Source organism: Sorex fumeus, unplaced genomic scaffold (assembly GCF_029834395.1).
Source record: "Sorex fumeus unplaced genomic scaffold, SorFum_2.1 ptg000003l, whole genome shotgun sequence".
Classification (NCBI taxonomy): domain Eukaryota; kingdom Metazoa; phylum Chordata; class Mammalia; order Eulipotyphla; family Soricidae; genus Sorex; species Sorex fumeus.
Genome location: NW_026606060.1, coordinates 52,189,052 through 52,210,352, shown reverse-complemented (window position 1 = coordinate 52,210,352; position 21,301 = coordinate 52,189,052). Strand labels below are relative to the sequence as shown.

Sequence of the window (21,301 nt, the reverse complement as noted above, 5' to 3'; positions counted from 1 at the left end):
GTTCCAAGTGGGGATTATCCCCCAAGCACCAGTGTTCCTGCAAACCCCCAGAAACACCACATGCTTAGAGCCCAAGCATTGAATTATCTGGCCTAGTGAACCAAGTATTTGCCCCCGACCCCCCGGAATACTGCTTGAGAGTCCCCGAACTTTGAATAAAGTACCAGGAAATAGTTCAGGTTTCCTATTCCCAGGTTTGCAGCAGACAGAGTCTGGCACTTGGAACTTTGGCTCTGTTATTTTTTTGTGCCTCAGTTGCAGCATCTGTAAAATGGAAACCCTACATTTATGTCTTACCTTCCAATATCCCAAGAGAATTGTTTCATAGAAATCAGCTCTGCCCAAGCATCTAATCCTCTGTCTCACCATTATTGCTTTAAGTTGATGGCCTTGTGTTTTATCTTCTTACTGAGAAAAAATATTTTTATCAAAAAAGAATTCTTTTATTCTCCACAATTTAGTTCTGTGAACCCACCACCACAGGGTTGGTTCTGAATGTACTGTCCCCGCTTCTGTCTTCATCACATGATCTATATCCCACTTCTTTTTGTCTAAAAGATTCTGCTCCTGTAATTATCACAACCTTCTCCTGTATCTCTTCTCTCCCAAAGGCAAGCCTCTTATCTCCTGTACTCTCTCTGTCCCATAAAATGAAGTTCCTTCAAGGCTACAGCTTCTGTTTGCTTCGGGCTATACCCTGAGCTTCTCAGACTAAAGTGGTGCATGGTACATGTTAAACAGTGTCTGAAAGATTGGGGGAAACGCCTATCGTTCAGGCCACAAATGAAATAAAGTTCATTAAATCGCTTCTTCAGCTCTGGAATGAAAATCATACATTATGATAACACACACCATTTTTTTCTTTTTTAATTAATTAATTAATTATTTATTTTATTAGTGAAACACCATGAGGTACAGTTATAGACCTACAAATTTTTGTGCTTGGGTTTCAGTTACACAATGATCAAGTACCCATCCTTCCACCAGTGCCCATCCTCCACCACCATGGGTCCCAGCATCCCTCCCACCCCCCACCCCTCCCATTCCACCCTGCCTCTGTGGCAGGGCATTCCCTTTTGATAACACACATTATTTTTAATAAGCATGTCTCAAGCAACTGCTGTTGTGTGAGGGAATGTTCTAGGCACTATAATTAGAGAAGTGAGCCACATTCCTGCTTGCAATACATGGAAGATCATGGAAGGCAGGAACAAATATAGGTGAACACTATTTGAGAATTATCTAGCCACATGTTAGGAAAGCACACTGAAGGAAGAGGTTAATTTTGCTTATACGATATGGAAGTGAGTAAGGGTTCACGTACAAAAGCCACAGCAAGCTGGAATTTTGTTCATGGTTAAACTTGTCTGACATCAAAGTAAGAGAAAGGTCATTGCTGACAGAGGGAAGAATCCTCACTCTGACTTTTCTCTCTCACTCTCCAGCCTCATGTTTCCTCTGACCTTCCCTCCTTGGTACCCCTTTATTTCTCTGTGTTCTTCTCCGGGGACAGAGGGCAGTGTCTTCAAAGAGTGAAAGTTATAAAAGCTCCACAGAGCCCATAAAGAAGTAAAAGCTCCACTGAGTTTCTGATAAGATTCGGATCTTCTTTTCTGCAAGTAAAGGAGTAAAAATTCCAGAGTCCATCATACCTTCTCTTCCGAAGGGCGCGGGCAACTTAAACACGGTCCCTTCTGTTCATCCTGAACTGACCAGATGTTTTCAGAAAAAGTGGAACAGATTTGAAACCTGTTGAAGAGGAGGACAGTTGGCTTTAGAATTAAACGAGTCTTAATAAATATAGCAAAATAGTGGGAGATACAGTGCTTAATATTGAGCAGTATAAACTGATTCAATGAATTAACCTAACAATTTAGACATATGTTGGGGCTGCAGAGATATCACAGAGTGTAGGGCACTTGACTTGCACACAGCTGAGATCAAAGTGATCTCTCAAGTCCTCCCAGGAGTGATCCCTGAGTGCAGAACCCTGAGCACTGCTGGGTTTTGTAATTTAGTTCTTTTGAATTTGGGATGACTTTCCCAAGAGAAACAATATTATAAGTGGTAGTTAAGCCCCAAGAAATTCCACTAAAGTTATTAAGCCCGTAAAGGCACTGTAAAATTGGGGGTCAGAGGGATAGTACAGTAGTAAGGCACTTGCCTTGTACGTGGCAGAGCTGGGTTCAGTTCCTGACACTCCAGATAGTTCCCTGAGCCAAGCCAGGAGTGATCCCTGAGCTAAGAGCTAGGAGTAAGCCCTGAGTATTGCTGAACGTGGCCCACAATCCCCAAACGAAATGAAAACTGACCCTGCAAAATGCTGAAAAGTAATGACATTTTGTGAGAACTGGCTTAGACAATGTCCATAATGGTACTTGAGGAAAGGCAGCTTTAATTAGAAGACAAGGTGGCACATTTTAAAAATGTGATTTCCAGGGGAGACTTCTGAGACCTTACAAGGGTTCTGGAGAGGATTGTCTTCTTTTTTTACCTCTATTTTCTATTTAAGATGTGTGCATTTTTCCCCTTTAGGACAACCTCATATTATTATAACCAGGTGGGACTTTACTGTCTGGGAGGCAACTAATGCCTGGCATTTTTAATTGGAGAGAAGGATGGGCAAAACAAAAAGAAGAGGGAAATTCCATTTAAATAATTGGAGAGAGAAGATCTGAGCACTATGCTCTTAGGAGGCTGTTTGCAGAGGGAGTAAGAGCTGACTCAATGAACTAACCTAATAATTTAGAAATATGTTGGGCCTGCAGAGATACTACAGCATGGAGGGCGCTTGACTTGCACACAGCTGACCTGGGTTTGATCAAAGGCACCCCGCATGGTCCCCCAAGTCCCACCAGGAGTGATCCCTGAGCACTGCTGGGTCTTGTAATTTAGCTGTTTTAGGAAAATCACTGCTAGGAAAGAACAGTGCACTTCATCCACCAGCCTATGAACTGTGGGACTGCAGGTGTAGAGAGGTTGGAAACCATGGGTCTACTGCCTGTGTTAGGACTGCGGGGCTGTAGACAGGCAGCAGGTGCCAGGCTGCAGGTGCTAAAAAGATTGAGGAACACTTCTTCAGAAGAGGGAGATTAAGGTGAGAAAGTGCAGAGGAAAAGCTAGAGTTTGGCTTTCTGGAAGAGGATTTCTGCCAAGAGAGAGTTGGGTATGAGCTGAACTGAACGGTACTTGACAGAAGATAAAGGAGACTTAAGAAAGCGGGCCAGAGCGTGATTCCACCCAAGCAGAATGAGGCACTTGGGTAAAAGGATGCCAGATGGTTTCCCCAAGGATCCCATCCATGACTGGGGAGTGGGGGAGGGGGAGAGGGGGCGGGGGGGGGAAGAGGTTTCTGCTGGCCAGAACAACTGGCAGTAATTGACTTGAGGTTTTCAAGAGATGCCGAGGCATGTTCCCAGAGGTGTCTGTAGACCGTGCCTTCACCAGGCTTCAGTGTTTCCCTGGAACACAAATCTGTATCAATTCATCACATTCCTGTTGATTTGTATGACATACGTCCAATATACTGGAGAAATCTGATTCCTACAGAAGGAACTTCTGATTACCTCATAACTCAAAAAGTCAAGTTCCATTTGTCTAGTCTCCCTGTCACTCTTTTCTTTTTTTACTCCAGCTTTCATGACTGACCCAACCACACCACTTTATTTTTTTAAATGAATCGTATCATTGCACTTTTATTTTTTATTGAATCACTGGGAGATAGTTACAAAGCTTTCATTGTATCAATCATACAATGATTGACCACCCATCCCTCCGCCAGTGCGGATTTTCCACCACCAATGTCCCCAGTATCCCTCCTGCCATTCCCACCCCATCCCATCCCCATGCCTCCATGGCAGGCATCTTCCTTCTTACTCTCTACTTTTTGGCATCATGGTTTGCAATATGTATACTGAGAGGCCATCATATCTGGTCCTTTATCTACGTTCAGCACACATCTCCCATCCCATATAATCCCTCCAATCATCATTGACTTAGTGATCCCTTCTCTATCCTACCTGCCTTCTCCCCCAGCTCATGAGGCAGGCTTTCAAACTGTGGAGCAATCCTCCTGGCCTTTGTCTCTACCATCCTTGGGTGTCAGCCTCATATTATGATATTTTATATTCCACCAGCGAGTACCGTCCTTCTATGTCTGTCCCTCTCTTTCTGACTCATTTCACTTAGCATGATACTCTCCATGTCCATCCACTCAGAAGCAAATTTCATAACTTCATCTTTCTAACAGCTGCGAGTATTCCATTGTGTAGCTGTACCATAGTTTGTTTTTTTTTTAACTAGTTGCCTATTCTCAGGCTCTCTGGTTGTTTCCAGATTCTGTCCATTGTCAAATAGTGCTGCAATGAACGTACAGGTGCAGAGGTCATTTCTACTATGCTTTTTTTTTTTTGCATCCCCGGGATGTATTTCCAGAAGCTGACCACACCACTTTATACCCTTGCATTCCAGGTCCCTAATCTCCACCTGATAGGTACAGACCTAATCACTGCCCAGACCTAATCAGGGACCCCTTCCAACTCTGAAAACACCGTTACGCCCTAATACTTAGGCAGTTTCCTCTAGAAAGGTGACAGGTTCTCAGGGTGGCCTTGATTTCTCTCACCAAAGAGTGGGCGAGGTATAGAGGGTGGTCCTCCTGGCTTCAAAAAGAAAAGAAAAAGTGGGCGAGGGAGTGACAAGAGTAACAACTGCAAAATTTAGCTGCTCAAAGTCTCTTGGAAAGTCAGCACACGAGAGTAAAACCTTGTCTTTTCTCCTTCTCCGGGGTCCTGACAGACCCTGCGGACCCCTCCTTGGCAGGTAACACCTCCGGACCCCCCTAGGCGCCCTCGTGGTCGTGAGAGGTCTGTGACTCTCCGGGTGGCCCGGACACGGCGGAAGTGGGTCCGCCACACTTCCGGTGGGGCGGGCGCTCGCCGGGCGCCACACTTCCTGTTGATCCGACTCCGCCGGGGGCCGGGCGGGAGGGGCGGGGCGGGGAGGGCAGGCGGGCCAGCGGGCAGCGGCGGCGGCCACTGGGCAGGCGTGGACGCGCGCGCGCGGGGGGCAGCGGCGGGCACCGAGCAGCTCCTGTCGCCAGCGCCCGCAGCACCCTCTCTGCAGAGCCGCGCCTCCCCGTCCGTCCGTGCGTCCGTGCGTCCGTCCGGCACCATGCCCGCCGTGGACAAACTCCTGCTAGAGGAGGCCCTGCAGGACAGCCCCCAGGTACCGCCCGCCGCCCCGCTTGCCCGGGAGGCCCCATCGGGTCCGGGATGGGGGGGGGGGACGCCGAGAGGACGCAGAGGGCCCGGGACCCCGTCCTCGACCCCCCCCGGTGCATGCAGAACCCGGGGAAACGCACCCCCGCAAGCAACCGGGGCTGGAGGCGTTTGCAAACTCTGCGGAGTCAGACGCGCCCTGCCCGCCCCCGCCCCCGTCCCCCCGGGCCTCAACTCCCAGCGCCCCTGGCAGAGAACAGAACCTTATTTCGCTTGCTTGCTTGTTTAATTGAGCCTCAGTTTTGTCATCTGTAAAATAGGGACAGTCCTTGTACCTGCCTCCCCAGGGAGGACGGAGCAAGGAGGATGGAGATGCCTGCCCAGTGGCTGGCGGGCCAGGAAAAGACCCCGTTGTGAGCAATCATCCCGGGTGGGCAGCGGCTGCCTTGGAGGCCAGGAGAGGCGCTGGGACCTCTGCCCGCCGTGCCAGCCTGTCTTTGGCACCGAGGCCCGCCAGGAAGAAAAGGGACAGCACCCAGGCACGCTTCATTAACTCTCTCGGGACAAGTTAAGGGCCCCGGGCCCTGCAGCCCAGCCCTGGCAGGGCCAGCGGGGGGCGGGGTGGGGGGGAACAGAGACCACCCAAGGAGTGCCCAAGGGCCCTGCCTGCGAACTCAGTGCTTTGTTCTGCATGAACATTTCCGCCTGCCCAGCTACCCCCCTGCCATCGGGGGCCCCCAGCCCCAGGTTAAAGCTGGAGCCTGCCACAGAGGGGCCCGTTCTGAGAAAGGAGCGGGACGTTGCACCCGCCTACCTTTCACAGGGTCCCGTCTGTGCGGTGCTTGCCTTTCTCTGCAGTGATGTGTGCCCCTCCCGGGGCGGGGGAGTGGTCGTGCCCACCCTGCACCTCCCGAGGTCCGTGCCAATGGTTTAGAAGGACCGTGTGCGCCCTTGCGTTTTGCAGGTTTCTTCCTTATCTGCCGCGTCGAGGCGAGTGAGAGACGAGAAGCAGGCGGTGATGCTTTCTTGCTTTTCATTGGCAAGCACTGAAAATGGTCAAACGGACTTTTCAAAGCCCCCCTGAAATCTAAATTCTCTTCATAGGGAGTCATTTTGTCCATCCTCACATCTCCTTTGTATGATTTGAAGGTGCTACTGTAGACTGACTGACTTCCTTCCTTCCTTCCTTCCTTCCTTCCTTCCTTCCTTCCTTCTGGGATGACTTCTATTGGCATTAGGGGGACTTTATGGGGTGCCAGGGACGGAACCCTTGTCAGTTATGTGCCTGGCAAGCTCTCTACCCATTGTACTATCCCTCTGTTCCTACTCCTGTAGAATTGTTAGTGATTTCAGATTGTAGGGAAATTTGCTTTGTAGTGGGAGAACCCGAGATGGAAGAAAAAATGTTTTTCTGTTGTGCTTGATTGAATAGAGAGGTTGCATTGATTCTCCATTTTTTTTTTTTGAGCCCACACTTGGTGATACTCAGGGCTGATTTCTGGTTCTGTGCTCAGAGATCACTTTTGGGGGTTGGGTACTAGGGATGGAACCATATGCAAGGCAAATACCTTAACCCCTGCACACAGTCACACAGTCTCTCTCTCTCTCTCTCTCTCTCTCTCTCTCTCTCTCTCTTCCTCTCTCCCTCCCTCCCTCTCTCTCTCTCCTTATTCTCTATTTTTCCCTCTTCTCATTCTGAATGTTTGAGTCCCCCCTGAGGGAATCCATGCCCACGCGATTTGAGTGGTCAGAGGATTTTCTCAGTAGACAGAAGACTGCTTGGGAGCAGAAGACCTGGGCCCTTGAAGAACTGCTCCCAGAGCTGCTGTGATCGGGCACACCTACCCCACTCCTGAGCGGGCTCCATTTCTTAGGCTTTTCTGCAAATGGGCAACAGAGCCAGGGACCTCCGAAGTGCTCTAGGAGCAGAGATTTCCGCACCCTGGAGGCGGGAGGTGTGGCATGGTGAGCTGAGTCCTGGCACCGCAGGGAGTCCCTCCCCACCAAATTCTGGGGCGGCCTGGTTGATGACATTGAGCTGGCATGTAGAAGAGGAGGTCTATCTACGTTGCTGTCCCTCCTTACTGTTCCTCTTTCCTTAGAGAATGTGCCCCTTTTTTGAGAGTGCTCTGTCTCTGTCCTGAAATTAAGCAGAAGCCAATTCCCAAGAAGGTTTTCCATAGTCATTGGATGGTTTTCATTGGCAACTTTTGGGTGAGGTATATAAGCGTCTGTTTTCTCAAGGAGATTTGGAGCTGGGGGGAATTGAACCCAACAGGATCGTTTACGTATAAGAATAGAAATAGCAGCTACCACTATCAGGCATGTGTGTTGTGTGCCCGGCTTACTTCCAGATGCTTGGGGTCTGTGAACTCGCACAGTCATCCAACTTTGAAGTTCTCTGCTGAGATTATCAAGGTGCACAGAGTCTAGAGCTCAGAGATCAAGCCCTGGCTGCCCATGTACCAGGTCCCGGCTTTGAACCCTGGCACGAAAAAAGCAAACCAAATACATGACCCACGAGTAGAGAAGTGAAGTGACTTGCCCACGGTTGTACTCTGGAAAGCACCACAGCCAGGTTCTTTGCCCATATTGTTTACCTTTGCCCGGCTACCTAGCACCTTGGTTTTTCTGTCACGAGCGACCTAAAATGTTCTCCTGAAAGGCGATGACCTTCAGCCCTCTATTGTCTGCGTGCTCCGGTGTCATGGAGTGAGAAGGGTTGCTGCAGTAACCTGGTCGCCCAGGATTCATGAAGTGAACAAAAAAGGCTTTTGTGTGTGAACTCTGACCCGAGGAGAGCTGAACGGCAGTTGACTGACCTCACCGACGTTTACTCCGTTTGGTTCTTTCAGTCTGCAGAGCTGCACGATGCCCTGTAAGAATAGTCTGTGCACACACTACGTCTGGATAGCTTGAAGGATGAAGATGAATGTTTGCACGGCTGGGTGCTGGGACTGGAGGGTCAGGTGAAATTAGGGGGACTTGCCCCCCTCTGGTTCACAGCCTCTCCCAGGAGCCAGATAAGGCAGGCCGTGATTCCAGTGCCCATGGATCCTGCCGAGATAGGAGGACAAGCCCAGCTTTGAGCCCGTGTGGGTGGCCAGTTCTTCGGGGGTTATACTGTATTCTGCTTCGGAGATAAGGAGAACACAAAAGCACCATTGCTCCCTGTTTGGATTTTGGGGTTGTGTTTGCTCCCTGTGCAGTTGGCATAACTGACACACAGAGAAATAAGTTCAGAGATTACGCAGCGAGCAGCTCAGCCCTTGCCCCTCACTGAGCAAATCAGGTCTTTTATGCAGGGGTGCTCTAAACGTAGCCTGACGGTTCCGTCTTCATTGTGAAGGGTTAGGACTTTTGACCTACTCTCTCTCTCTCTCTCTCTCTCTCTCTCTCTCTCACACACACACACACACACACACGCACACACATATATTTACTCACACATACATTTGTATATGTTTTTGTGTTTCTTAAATAGAAAACACCTTAAAACAATCCGCTTAAAACAAATCATGTCATTATGCAGTTCGGTGCTTATTAGGTTATGGAGCATAAAAAACAAAACTCTCGGACTCTTTTGTCAGATGGCATCTGGCACCCTTTTTACTGCAATACACGGGGGTGATCTGGAGCTTCGGCTGTATCCATAGTATTTGCTTTTGAGACTAAGTAGATCCTCTTGAGAGTCTAGGCTCTCTTAGAGACAGGATGGAATTCTAACCCCGATTCTGCCTCCGTTACTTTAGGCATTTCATCTAACCTCGCTAAGCTTGTATTTTAACAAAATTAGAGTAAAACTGCACAGAGTAAATAATGAAGTCATCTTCGTGTCTGAGTATCAGGGAAACTACCAAAGTGATCGCTATTAAGGATATCGCCCTCTCGGTGATAGCCGCCAGTGTCTTTGACCTTTACCTGGAATTTTGAGCAGCCAGTGTACCTTCATCTCCTTTTTTTCCTTCGTGTCTCAGAACATCTCTCTCGCTCCAAACATATGTCTGAGCAGTTGTGGAGCTGATGATTGTGAAAATTAGAACAGGGAGAGCCTTGTTGCTGGTCTCCCCGCTGCCCCCCGGGGTGATGAGGGCCAAGCTGACTGAGGAAGGAAGGACGGGACTCCTGATGGGTGTCAGGGTACACCCTGAGTAGTCAAACAACTAACTGCGGGACAGTCCCTTGGCAGTTAACTGCGGGGCAGTTCCCTTGCCAGCTATTATTGTCGGAAGCACGATAGTGACCAAAGAGAAGCCGGTAGTTCCTGGCAGCCTCAGTCCTGCCACCCCGCCCTCCTATGTGGTGAGTCAGGGTGCAAAAGGCATGCCTGTCAGAGTCACAGAGCAGAGCTGCCATCTGCTTCCACGTGCCGCCTCCTGCGTGCAGGATGCTTGGGCACTGAGCCAGCCACGCCTGGGCTTACATCCCAGCCCAGCTGCTCCCCGGCTCTGGAGTGTGAGCAAGTTTAACCTGGGTGAGCCTCAGTTTCATCATCTGCAAAATGGGTTTGTGCAACCAAGGCATCTATTTCGCCAAGTTGCTGGGCTCAGTGAAGTAACGCGCGTTTGGTGCCGACACTCCGACACGGCAGATAGTAGTTGTCGGTTGCCTTTCTGTTCTCGTTGTGGGGGACGTTTATAACATCCCTCTTTTTTTACATCCTCCCTTTGCACTTCCCCCTTTCTGTTTTATTCCTGAGAATATTAAAAACAATAGTTGCTAAATCAATTAATGCAGAGAATGAAGGTACTGAACATAAATTGAAATCCACGGGAAAAATATAAAGACCAAAATAACCTCTATCCAGTGGTACCATTCTCTTCCCAGCCTCTTGGGCATAGTGGTTATGCAAAGGAAGATGCTAGACTTGTAGGTGTTGGATCCCTACAGCACTGACAGAATGACTACGAACAGGTGTTCTGCTCGGGGCCAGGGTGATAACTTGAAGGGCTAGAGAGGTGTAGTACATCAGGGAACACGCTTGTCTTGCTGCGGCCAGCAAGGTTCAATTGATGCCAGGTTCAATCCCTGGCATCCAGTCCCTTCCCCCAATTATATACTGCATTCAAAGAATCTGGGAATCCACCCCCCCCCACACACACACACATACACACTCTGTAAGATCCAAATCAAAGCTCTAACTCTAATTTACAGGATTAAAGATAATGTCTGTAAAGAGTCTACAAGTGCTGACCTTTAGTGATGGCAGTTGAAATAAAGGGCGATTTACTTATGATTTGCAGTGCTAAGGTGCCGTGCATATGCAACTTCATTTTAATACTACAGCAACACTGTTATCAACAGGTTTTTTTAAAAAAAATAAATGTCACCTAATAGAAGGGCCTTTAAAAGAGTTCTTTTCTGGGGGCCTCCTTGTGTTCAGTGGGTCCCAGGGGCACTCTGTCAACCAGGCTGATGAGTTCAGGGCTAGGGCCTGACTGTGTCCAAGGCTGCCAGGGCTATCCCCAGAGATGCTCTGGGGGTCAGTGCCCAGGATCAAACACAGGATCTGACACCGGCAAAAGCATGCATGCTCTCCAGCCCTTTTTTGTTTTGTTTTTTTTGGGCCACATCAGCAGTGCTCAGGGCTTAGTCCCAGCTCCACACTTGGGCACTCCTGGCAGTGCTTACGGGACTCTTTGGGGTGCCAGAGATTGAACTGGGATCAGCCAGGTGCAAGGCTACGTACCTGCTCTGGCCCCTCACTGAGAGCTTTAAAAACCACTTTCCCCCACCATTTGAGGCTGGCTTCCAAGCCTTGGAGTAAACCTCCTGGTCCTTATCTCTCCTATTCCTGGGTGTTGTTCTCCCATTTGGATACTTTATATTCCACAGATGGGTGCAGTCTTTCTATGTCTGTATGCTCAGATAGAGCAGGGAACACCAAGTACAGGGTGTTTGGAGGACCCGCTCCGGTTGGGAGGTGCCAGATGTAGACTAGATCAAACACAATGGCCACTCAATGCCTCTATTGCAAACTACAACACCCGAAAGGAAAGAGAGAACAAAAGGGAATGTCCTGGCTGCAGAGGCGGGGTAGGGAGGGGGGATGGGGTGGGGGTGGGTGGGAGGGATACTGGGATCAGCGGTGGTGGAGAATGGGCACTGGTGGAGGGATGGGTACACAATCATTGTATAGCTGAAACGCAAGTACGAAAGTTTGTAAGAATGTAACTGCACCTCACGGTGACTCACTAATAATAAATTAAAAAAGCCAAAAAAATAAAATACTCAAAACATAAATAAAAAATAAGAACCACTTTCCTATCTTCCTTCCTCAGTGCATTCTGAACAGGGTTGGTACTGAGGAGAGTGCTTTGGTCTCAGAGCCCTTTTAGCCTTTAGAGACTTCGTAGAGATTTTTAGCCTTGAGGTACTCTTAGCCTCAAAGGCGTCCGGCAAAGCCAGGAGCGGAGTCTGTAGAATACACCCAAAGGTGGACCCATCCCCGCTCCCAGCTTTCTGTTCCAGTTTATTGGGGTGTGCCTCAGGTCGATAATTAGGTTAGAAATGAGTTAAAATTGTCTTGCGCATGAGCCTTAATGGATTGTTCTTTGTAAAGTGCTTTGAACACACCTCATTAAAGGCATTTCTAGAATTTACTACCCATTCTGTGTCGAAAATGATTTTTCAAAGCCTTCCATTATCACAAAATAAGTATTTAAAATTCTCTCTGTACTGGATATATTAACAGTCTCGACTGGCTAAGGCCTTTTGTGTGAGCTTTGAGATTTTTTTTTCAGACCTCATTCTGTTTGCAGTGCTCAGCATCTCTTGGGCCTTGCACAGGAAAGTAGGAAGCACCTTTCGTCCAGTGACATTTCTCAGCTGCTGTCGGAGTCAGGCTAGTTAGTCAGTCTTCCTGAAGGAGCCGCACCGCCAGCATTCTTGTTTCATTGCCATTTGAGTTTTGTGCCCAGATGGATCAATGGTAGGCCCGGGGTACATGAAGTTTCCTGGCCATGAGTTTGAAGAGTGGTTGAATAAACTGATGAAATATATGGAATCAACCGTAGCGTGTCAAGGGGAAAGAATGACACACTCCTGTAAGACATCCAGAATTGCAGAAAACCAGACAGAAAGTTTACTGCTGACATGAGCCTCTCCTGGGTGGCCACATCCCAGCTACACGGTCAGGCGTGATGTTTAATTTAGGGGCTTGGATGAGAGAGGATACTCTTCAGTATGTGAGTGTGTATGTGTATGTGGGGGGTGGGGGAGGTGCTGGGGATTGAACCTGGGTCCCCTCACATGCAAGGAGAATTTTCTTCCCCTGAGTATTATGGTTTTAATGTGTTTGTTTGTTTGTTTTTAGCTAGCTATCCAGTTATTTTACTTATTTATTTGTTTTCTGGGTTGCATCCAAGGATTCTCAGTGATTTCCCTTAATTCTGCACTCAGGAATTACTTCTGGCTGGGCTAGGGGTACCATATGGGTTATTGAGGATCGAACCTGGTTTCACCCGCATGCAAGGCAAGCACCTTACTGACTGTACTATTCCTCAGGCTCTGTGGCTTTTTTTTTTTTAAATTGGAATTTGCTGCTGCTTCATTTAGTAGGGACCAAAGAAGGGGTGATCATAACCCTTGAGTCTTAATCTTTTAAAAATTGACAACAGTGAGATATCTCACACCAGTGAGAATGCCACATAGCAAAAAACTGAACACAACCAGTATTGGCGTAGATATAGTGCAAAAGGAACTGCTATTCACTATTGGTGGGAGTGTCATGTGGTTTAGCCTCTGTGGGAAACATGGGGAATCCTCAGAAAAATAAAACTAGAAGTCCCAAACGATTCCAGTTCATGGCCTTCAAAACACAAACCTTCAAAACACATTTATTCGAAGAGTTAAATCGCATATCTTTATTGCATCAGGACAATAGTCAAGATTAGAAACTACCCAGATGTCTAGCAACAGATGAATGAACAAGTTGTGGTATATAGATACAAATAGAATACTATGCAGCTGTAAAAAAGGATGAAGCCATATAGTTTGATGCAATGTGAATGGAACTGAAGAGAATCATGTTAAGAAAACTCAGGGAGAAGAATAAGTACTGGATGATCTCACATATCTATGGAATACAGAGGTAGAAAAAGAATAGGCAGTGTGGAATAATGACAAGCCCTTCGCTGTGAATTACAGAGCATATGAACTGTGAGGGGAGTGGGTGGTAGGAGCAATGAAGACTGGACCAGAGGTGGCATAAGGACTGTGATGACTGGACACGTTGGTGGAGGAAGTGGGCAGTAACTTTGTACATCAATATTATAAACTATGGGCTAGAGTGATAGTATAGCGGGTAGGGCGTTTACCTTGCACACGGCCGACCCACGTTCTATTCCCAGCATCCCATATGATCCCCTGAGCACCGACAGGAGTGATTCCTGGGTGCAAATCAGGAATAACCCCCGTGCATTGCCAGGTGTGACCCAAAAAGAAAAAAAAATTAAAAACTGAGACACAGTGTGACCATATTGCCTAAACTTTAAAAACTTCATAATAAAAATGGGTTGTCTTTCTCTGGCTCAAATGGTACCCAGTCCAGATCTTCAAATTGTGTTGTATGTGTCCTCACGCCATCAAATGGATCTAGAAAGGGAGTTCTCAGTGAAAGGCAGCAGTGTGTACCGGCCTTGTCGAGAAGAAACACAAACCGGAGAAGACACCTTGCCGTGCGCGTTGACGTGCGACCGTGTGAATTCTGCCCCCTGTGCAGCTCTGTTACCACTGAAGAAATAAAAAGGCACCTTTTCCTTCTTTATTTGCAGACTCGCTCTCTGCTGAGTGTGTTTGAGGAAGATGCGGGCACCCTCACGGAATACACCAACCAGCTGCTCCAGGCCATGCAGCGCTTCTACGGAGCCCAGGTAGGGGGGAGCGGAGGGGTGCCCCTGAGTCAGACCAGCACCAGTTGGCACTTCCAAAGGAGACCCCTTGTCACTGTTTGCCTCCAAGGAACGGGAGGCTGAGCTGGAGGAGAGACTACTCAAAGGGTTGGAGCACGTCTGTGCGTGAAACTTGCCTGGTTTCCATCCCTGCCCGCACGGAGCTGTCCGAGCATAGAGCTAGGAGTAGCCTCCCCCATACCGAAGTGCCTGGGTTGTAGCCCCCCCGCCCCCAACATTTTTATTCATTTTGCGGCCAACCCGGCCGACCTGAGTTTGATTCCTCTGCCTCTCTCGGAGAGCCCAGCAAGCTACTGAGAGTTTCTCGCCCCCACAACAGAACCTGGCAAGCTCCCCTTGGCGTATTCGGTATGCCAAACACAGTAACAACAAGTCTCACAATGTTACTGGGCCCGCTTGAGCAAATCGATGAACAACGAGAGGACAGTGACAGTGACAGTTATTTATTTTATTGAATCATTGTGAATTTCAGAGTGACAAAGATATTTACGGTTGAGTTTCAGGCATGTTTTGTTTCAACGTCAGTCCCTTCACCAGTGACGGCTGAAATTTCTGTCATGATGTTGCGGGCATGACAAACTGACATCCTGGGATACATGGCTGCTTCCTGACAGAAACTGGAATTGGGTTGGCTTTCCCAAAACCCTCTCCATTTAGTACGTTCCTTGTGTATACCAATGTCCCCAGTTTTCTTCTCACCCTGCAGCCTGCCTCTGTGACAGTCACTGTTCTCCCCCACTGTCCTGGTGCTCCCTTCCTGAGTATAGCCACACCCTTCTGGCCCAGTGGCAAACATTTTACTACTGACCAGGTCTCCTGTTTTTCATTTCTGTTGCCTTTGGGCATTTGATATTCTGTGGAAGACGGCTGGAGCGATAGCACAGCGGGTAGGGTGTTTGCCTTGCATGCGGCTGACCTGAGTTCAATCCCCAGCATCCTATATGGCCCCCCGAGCACTGCCTGGAGTAATTCTGAATGCACAGTCAGGAGTAACCCATGAGCATCGCCAAGTGTGACCCAAAAGGGAAAAAAAGGGCGAGGGGAATGGCTGGAATGATAGCACAGTGGGTAGGGTGTTTGCCTTGCATGCAGCCGACCCAGGTTCGATTCCCAGCATCCCATATGGTCCCCTGAGCACCGCCAGGAGTCATTCTTGAGTGCATGAGCCAGGTGTGACCCAAAAAGCAAAAAGAAAAAAAAAAGGAAGAATATCCCACATATGAGAGTGAAAATTTAAAAGTGGAGGATAACGGGCCAGAGAGATAGTCTCCATGCCTGGCCCTTGATTGATCCCTGACACCACACATGGGTCCCATGAGCTTCACTGAAGGTCATCCCCAAGCACAGAGCCAGGAGTAAACCCTGAACACAGTTTGGTATTTTTTTTTTTTGCTTTTTGGGTCACACCCAGCTCTCCTCAGGGGTTACTCCTGGTTTTGCACTCAGAAATTACTCCTGGCAGTGCTTGGGGGACCATATGGGATGCCGGGGATTGAAACCGGGTTGGCTACATGCAAGGCAAATGCCCTAACCGCTATACTATTGCTCCGCCCCTTCCCCCCCATCCTTTTTTTTTTTTTTTAACAATAACTAGGAACTCTTGGGTTGGTGGGCATGAAGATTTGGGGAGAATCAGCAGCCCTATAAAATGAAGGGAAGCGTTCTCGAGTTATGCGTCTCTTCCATCTGGTTCTTTCCATCCTTTAGTCTCTTTTATAGTAAATCAGTGGGCTGGTGAGCAAAAAAACACAAAGACAAAATCAAAAACAATGAAAATCAATTTTGTTTTCATTGCTTAAGAGAGGCGGTAGGGCTGGAGCGATAGCACAGCGGGTAGGGCGTTTGCCTTGCACGCGGCCAACATGGCCGACCCGAGTTCGATTCCTCTGCCCCTCTCTGAGAGCCCGGCAAGCTACCGAGAGTATTCGATATGCCAGACACAGTAACAACAAAGTCTCCAATGGAGACGTTACTGGGCCCCTCTCGAGCAAATCGACGATCAACGGGAGGGCCTTTACCTTTACCTTTTAAGAGAGGCGGTACTTTTCCTGTAACCAGTAGAACCAGCAGAGAAGCAACCGCGTTAACTGCCTCTAGTTTTTTCGTCCAAATTTCAGCCCCAGAGAGAGAAAAAAACATTTGACCCTCCCCTTTCTGCTTGTGAGTGAGTGGGAGCAGGAGGGGCAGCCTGGTCTTTCTCCCTAAACAGAATGAAGTGTCAGCGCGGCTGCCTGCGGGCTTTTTCACTTGCTTCGGCAGGAATGACTTGTCACAGTTCTGAAACAATTGCTTTGGCTTTTTGTTTTGAGGAACAAATGACTTCTCTGGCTTGCTGAACTATGGGAAATAAATTGCTGAGTTGCAAAAGTAGTTCTTTGTTCCCACCTGCAGTTACTTTCTAAAGGAAGACTTCTGATTCAGTTGAAAAGAAGTCTCAACAGTGTTACAGACCGATGGTGGCAACTGATACATTTTACTCTCTCTTCCTTGCTGACTCAAATCTGTGTCACCAAATTTGTTGCTCGTTTTTTCTCATCCATGATCTCTAAGGAGCACCGAATTCATGGGTCCCAGGCAATAGTTCAGCGGGTAGGGCGCTTGCCTTGCGCCCTTGCGGGTTCAATCCCCAGCATCTCATAGGGTCCCTTGAGCCCTCCAGGAATGACTCCTGAGTGCAGAGTAAGCCTTAAGCAGCGCCAGGTGTGGCCCAAAAACCAGGAAAGAAAGAAAAGAAACACCACACTTAGGAGTGTGTTGCTTCTAAATAGCCATATCTAAATCATCTATTATTTCATTGTTTTATTAGCCTTATGATGGGTCTCATTCTCCTAAATAGCCTTGAATATAATCTCAGGGCTAGGATGAAAGAGACGTTACTGGGGCCTGCTCGAGCCAATCGACGAATAACAGGATGATGAAATGAAATGAAATGTTCAAATTATATAGAGGAAAAAGGTCCAGTCTTTGATTCAGGAACTTGCAGTTAGATTGGGAGACAGACAAATTAATTACCAAGGAGTGTTGATGGTGCTCCAAAAGTTAGTCTCTTAACCCAGAGAGGGATTGTGCTGAACCCCCCAAAAGAAAGACAGTTGTGATTGTTGAGATTTATCAAATAATCACTTCCAAGAGTTTTTTTTAAATATAAATCATTTTATTTAAATTGCGGTTGGTGGGTATTGTTATTATCCACATTTGAGCTAAGGAGACCTAATATTTCTGATGTTGAGTAGCTACTTATCCAGGTCTGCCCCATTAGTCCATGGCAAAGTAAGGTGGCTTTTTGCAACCAAAGCCCAAAACCCCAGCAAATAAGCTTGGGATTAGTGGTTTGTACTAGGAAAGTTGCAGAAGGGAAAGGAGTTGGTCAGAGCGATAGTCCAACGGGTGGAGCATTTGCCAGGTTCAATCTTTGGCATCCTGTATGGTCCCTCAAGCCCTGCCAGGTGTAATTCCTGAGTGCAGAGCCAGGAGTGACCTCTGAGTACAGCCGGGCATGACACCAAACAAAAACAACAACAAAGAAGAAGTAAAAGAAGTAGATGAATATCAGAGAGACTTAGGAGGCGTGATGGTGACAGAGGTGAAGAAGCTAGGTAGTGAATGATGAATGAAAAATGATATGCAGATCTTTAAATTGATCTATAGGATGGGACAGGAAGAGTTGAGTTTGTGTGTGTGTGTGGTTTGTGTATGTGTAGATTTGAAAACTGTATTTTTCAAGTGTATCGTATAACTTGCAACTGAAAAAGGATCATTTTCTTATTTGTGATTTTGCTTTACTGGTGACGGATTTCGTTGGTTCTTTATAAACCAACGGTTCTTTCTGTTTATTTTGAACTTTTGTATTCCTCCCTTCCACCCCATATTCAAAGTTTCGATAAAATAGAAAAGTTTCACCGGGCTTATATCTGAACTTGCTTGATCTTCAGTAATTTAAATGTTTCTATTAAATGATTTATCTCCTATTTAAGGCTTAAGAGCCCCAGGAGTCTGCCACTCCCAACGGTCTTCATTCAGCTGTTTTTTATGTCTGTCAGAATCGTTTAGTTGGATACATCCAAAAACTCTTAAGCATTTTCTTTTCTTTCCTTTGAGCCAGAAAACTACATTTTGCCAAAATTAAGTGGGTCTCGCATTCCAAGAGCCTCTAACTGGCTTTTCATTCCTACCACATGACCCTCACATGGGTTCTCCTCCTGCCCAGAAATCCTGCCTCTTGCTCAGCGTTTCCTACAACTGAGGAGTTTGGTTTGGGCCACCAACTCCAGGGGTGGATTCAAGTAATGGCCAGTGGCATTCTGATTAGCTAAGTTGGTCATGGGGGGTTTTGGGCTTATCTGAAGGCTCTGTTTTCTTTTGTTGTTACTTTCTAAGGAAAAAGAATTACACAAGTGATTTCTCTCAGCACACACTTTCCAATGTCTTCTTTTGGTTTTTTTTTCTTCTACCTTGTATGTTCTAGGTCTTTGTTTTGCATTTCCTAAGTACTTTATACCTAGAGATATTGAGTCAGGTTCACTGAGTTTTATCATTTCTTTTCTCCTTTCTAAGTTTCCAACATATTAAAAAGCAACACATTATGGTACAAATGCTATGGATCTAAAATCTTTTAAGAAATAAATCTTAAAGCATATTATATAATGAAGGGATGGAGTGACAACGCTTGCATGCAACCGACCCAGGTTCAATTCCTTCGCTCCTCTCGGAAAGCCCGGCAAGCTATCGAGAGTATCCTGCCTGCACAGCAAAGCCTGGCAAGCTCCCAGTGATGTATTCAATATATCAAAACCAGTAACAAGAAGTCTCACAATGGAGATGTTACTGGTGCCCGCTCGAGCAAATCAATGAACAATGGGAGGGCAGTGCTACATTATAAAGGAATGTGCTATTTTTTGGTACATAAAATAGCACATTCCTTTTGTGATATGAAATGTGCTGTTTTTTGGTACATAGGAGTGTTGTTAAGGAAGATTTTTAAATCTTCAAATCAGAAAATGTTTACATTTTTTCAGAAGTACAAACAAAAAAAATAACCTGTACAATCTCCATAGCAGTGTGTCCTTGTCCACATGTCCTGGGCTCTATGAAAATGTTAAAAAGTTTAGTTTGTGTGAATGAGGCAACAGTTAATTAAGGCCTTCACAAACCCTTTCTTCATAAAAAGTAGACCTTCAGTAAAACATTTTACCATTTTATCTGATAACATTTTCATTCTTCCTGCAAAAAAAAAAAAACATTGTATTTGTATGTTAAAAAAAATCCATTTGGAGAGATTCAACTTCCTGAGTGATTTCAGTTATACATAAAAAATGACTTAATAAATTTTGGAAAAAACAGCATGTGTAGATTTATATTTGTATTTATAATTAGGGTTAAACTCAAAAGAGTGTGTTATAGAACTTAAATTCCCTAAGGCATATACTGTTTCTCCCAAAACTTTACCAATAAGCTTTCTTAAATACAGTGCAAAATGATTCACCGAAACACTATTCTTAACAAAATAGTCATTTTAGACTATAAACTTGAGAGTTTTCTCTCATATATTCCCAAATCTGAGTCACTAACAAGAAACTTTTTGTAATACAAAAATTGAACAATTAATTAAAATATTTGCATTATAATACAATAATCCTATTACCATATCCCTTCCTCAGTTGTTTAAACTGATGTGGAGCTGTGACACTTTATTTTGCATTTTCTTTTCCTCTGCATAAAACCTTGAGGTGAAAGGTTATTATTAATGCCGATAAAACTGGAATCACAGTTTTTCTCATTCTGTTTTAGACTGTAGCCACAATCTATTAGAATTTTATCAGGCAATGTGGAAACTTGTACAGCTGCTCTGTAAAAATTTTCAACAAAATAATTCCAGACCAGTGCTGCCAAAGGGACCTAGCGTGACCTTATAAAAAGTCCATTTAACACTCTTAGTGGAGCTGGAGCAATAGTCCAGCGGGTAGGGCTCTTGCTTTGCTCACGACCAACCCAGGTTCGAGCCCCAGCATCGCGTATGCTCTCCCCAGCACTGCCAGGAATTATCTCTTGAGTGCAGAGCCAGGAGTAAACCCTGAGCACAGTCAACTGTGGCCCCCAAACAAAAATCAGAAAAGCAGAAGCCAACCACCCCCCCCCGCCACTATTTGTGTCCATATGAATGCCTTTTCCCATCACTATGACTGTCTCTTTTATTGTCATGATCCCATTGTGACTCCTATCACCACCCAAGAAATCCTCTCTGCTTCCTCTGTAATGATAGTCAGGGCCATGACCAGTGTACCGCTGCTCACAATCTCTGTAACCCTAAGCTCTTTGAGATCAGGGTACCGCTGTTTACAACTACAATGTCTGACCAGCTATGTAGGGAGGAGCCTTCTGTCTGACCTTACGCTGGGGGTACTGGTGTATCCAGGCACCATTGGCAGTTCCAGTACTGGTTAAAAGGATAGTGTGGAGGCTGGAATGGTAGTACAGCGGGTAGGGCGTTTGACTTGCACGCGGCCAACCCGGGTTCAGTTCCCAGCATGGTCCCCCGAGCACCGCCAGGAGTAATTCCTGAGTGCATGAGCCAGGAGTAACCACAGTGCATCGCCGGTTGTGACCAAAAAAAAAAAAAAAAAAAGGATAGTGTGACTGCACTGATGGGGAAAATCCCCTCTGATCTGGAGGTGGAGAAGCAAATTTCCCATCACATGACATCTTTCTCGCCACTGCTCATCTCTACAACTTTTCTGAAGTTGGAAAAGATCAATGATCAGAGATCGATCAGTATTGAAGGGGACACGTGTCGCTAGCCACAGTCTTTCACACCTGCTGGGAGATGTGGTGGGTAGGGCTGAAATTTCCATCATGATATTGCGGACATGACAAACTGACATCCTGGGATACATGACTGCTTCCCGACAGAAACTGGAATTGGGTTGGCTTTCCAAAAACCCTCTCCATTAAGTACGTTCCTTGTGTAAGGACCAAACGCTTGTTGTTTGAAATTCAGATGCAGATGTCTGGAGGTTTGCCACCCTTTTGCAGTTTTCACTTTTATCACTTAACCTCGCCTGGTGGGGAACTCTCAGAGACACAAATTCCTTGGTCACTCTTACCTCCAGGTCGCCCACCAAGAGAGAGTGTCACTGCAGCCATCACAGCCCCTGTCCAGGGAAGGCCAGAGGG

At 46.7% G+C, this 21,301-nt stretch overlaps 1 protein-coding gene across 1 annotated transcript in view; it reads left to right on the top strand.

The window, feature by feature from the left end:
• Positions 1-5,121: 5,121 nt before the first annotated feature.
• APPL2 (adaptor protein, phosphotyrosine interacting with PH domain and leucine zipper 2) overlaps positions 5,122-21,301 on the top strand; it is a 60,445-nt gene continuing 44,265 nt past the window's right edge. The window contains exons 1-2 of the mRNA XM_056115300.1: positions 5,122-5,226; positions 13,994-14,092. Of these exons, the coding sequence (XP_055971275.1) occupies positions 5,173-5,226; positions 13,994-14,092 (153 nt within the window). The 5' untranslated portion in view covers positions 5,122-5,172. The remainder of the gene's footprint in view (positions 5,227-13,993; positions 14,093-21,301) is intronic.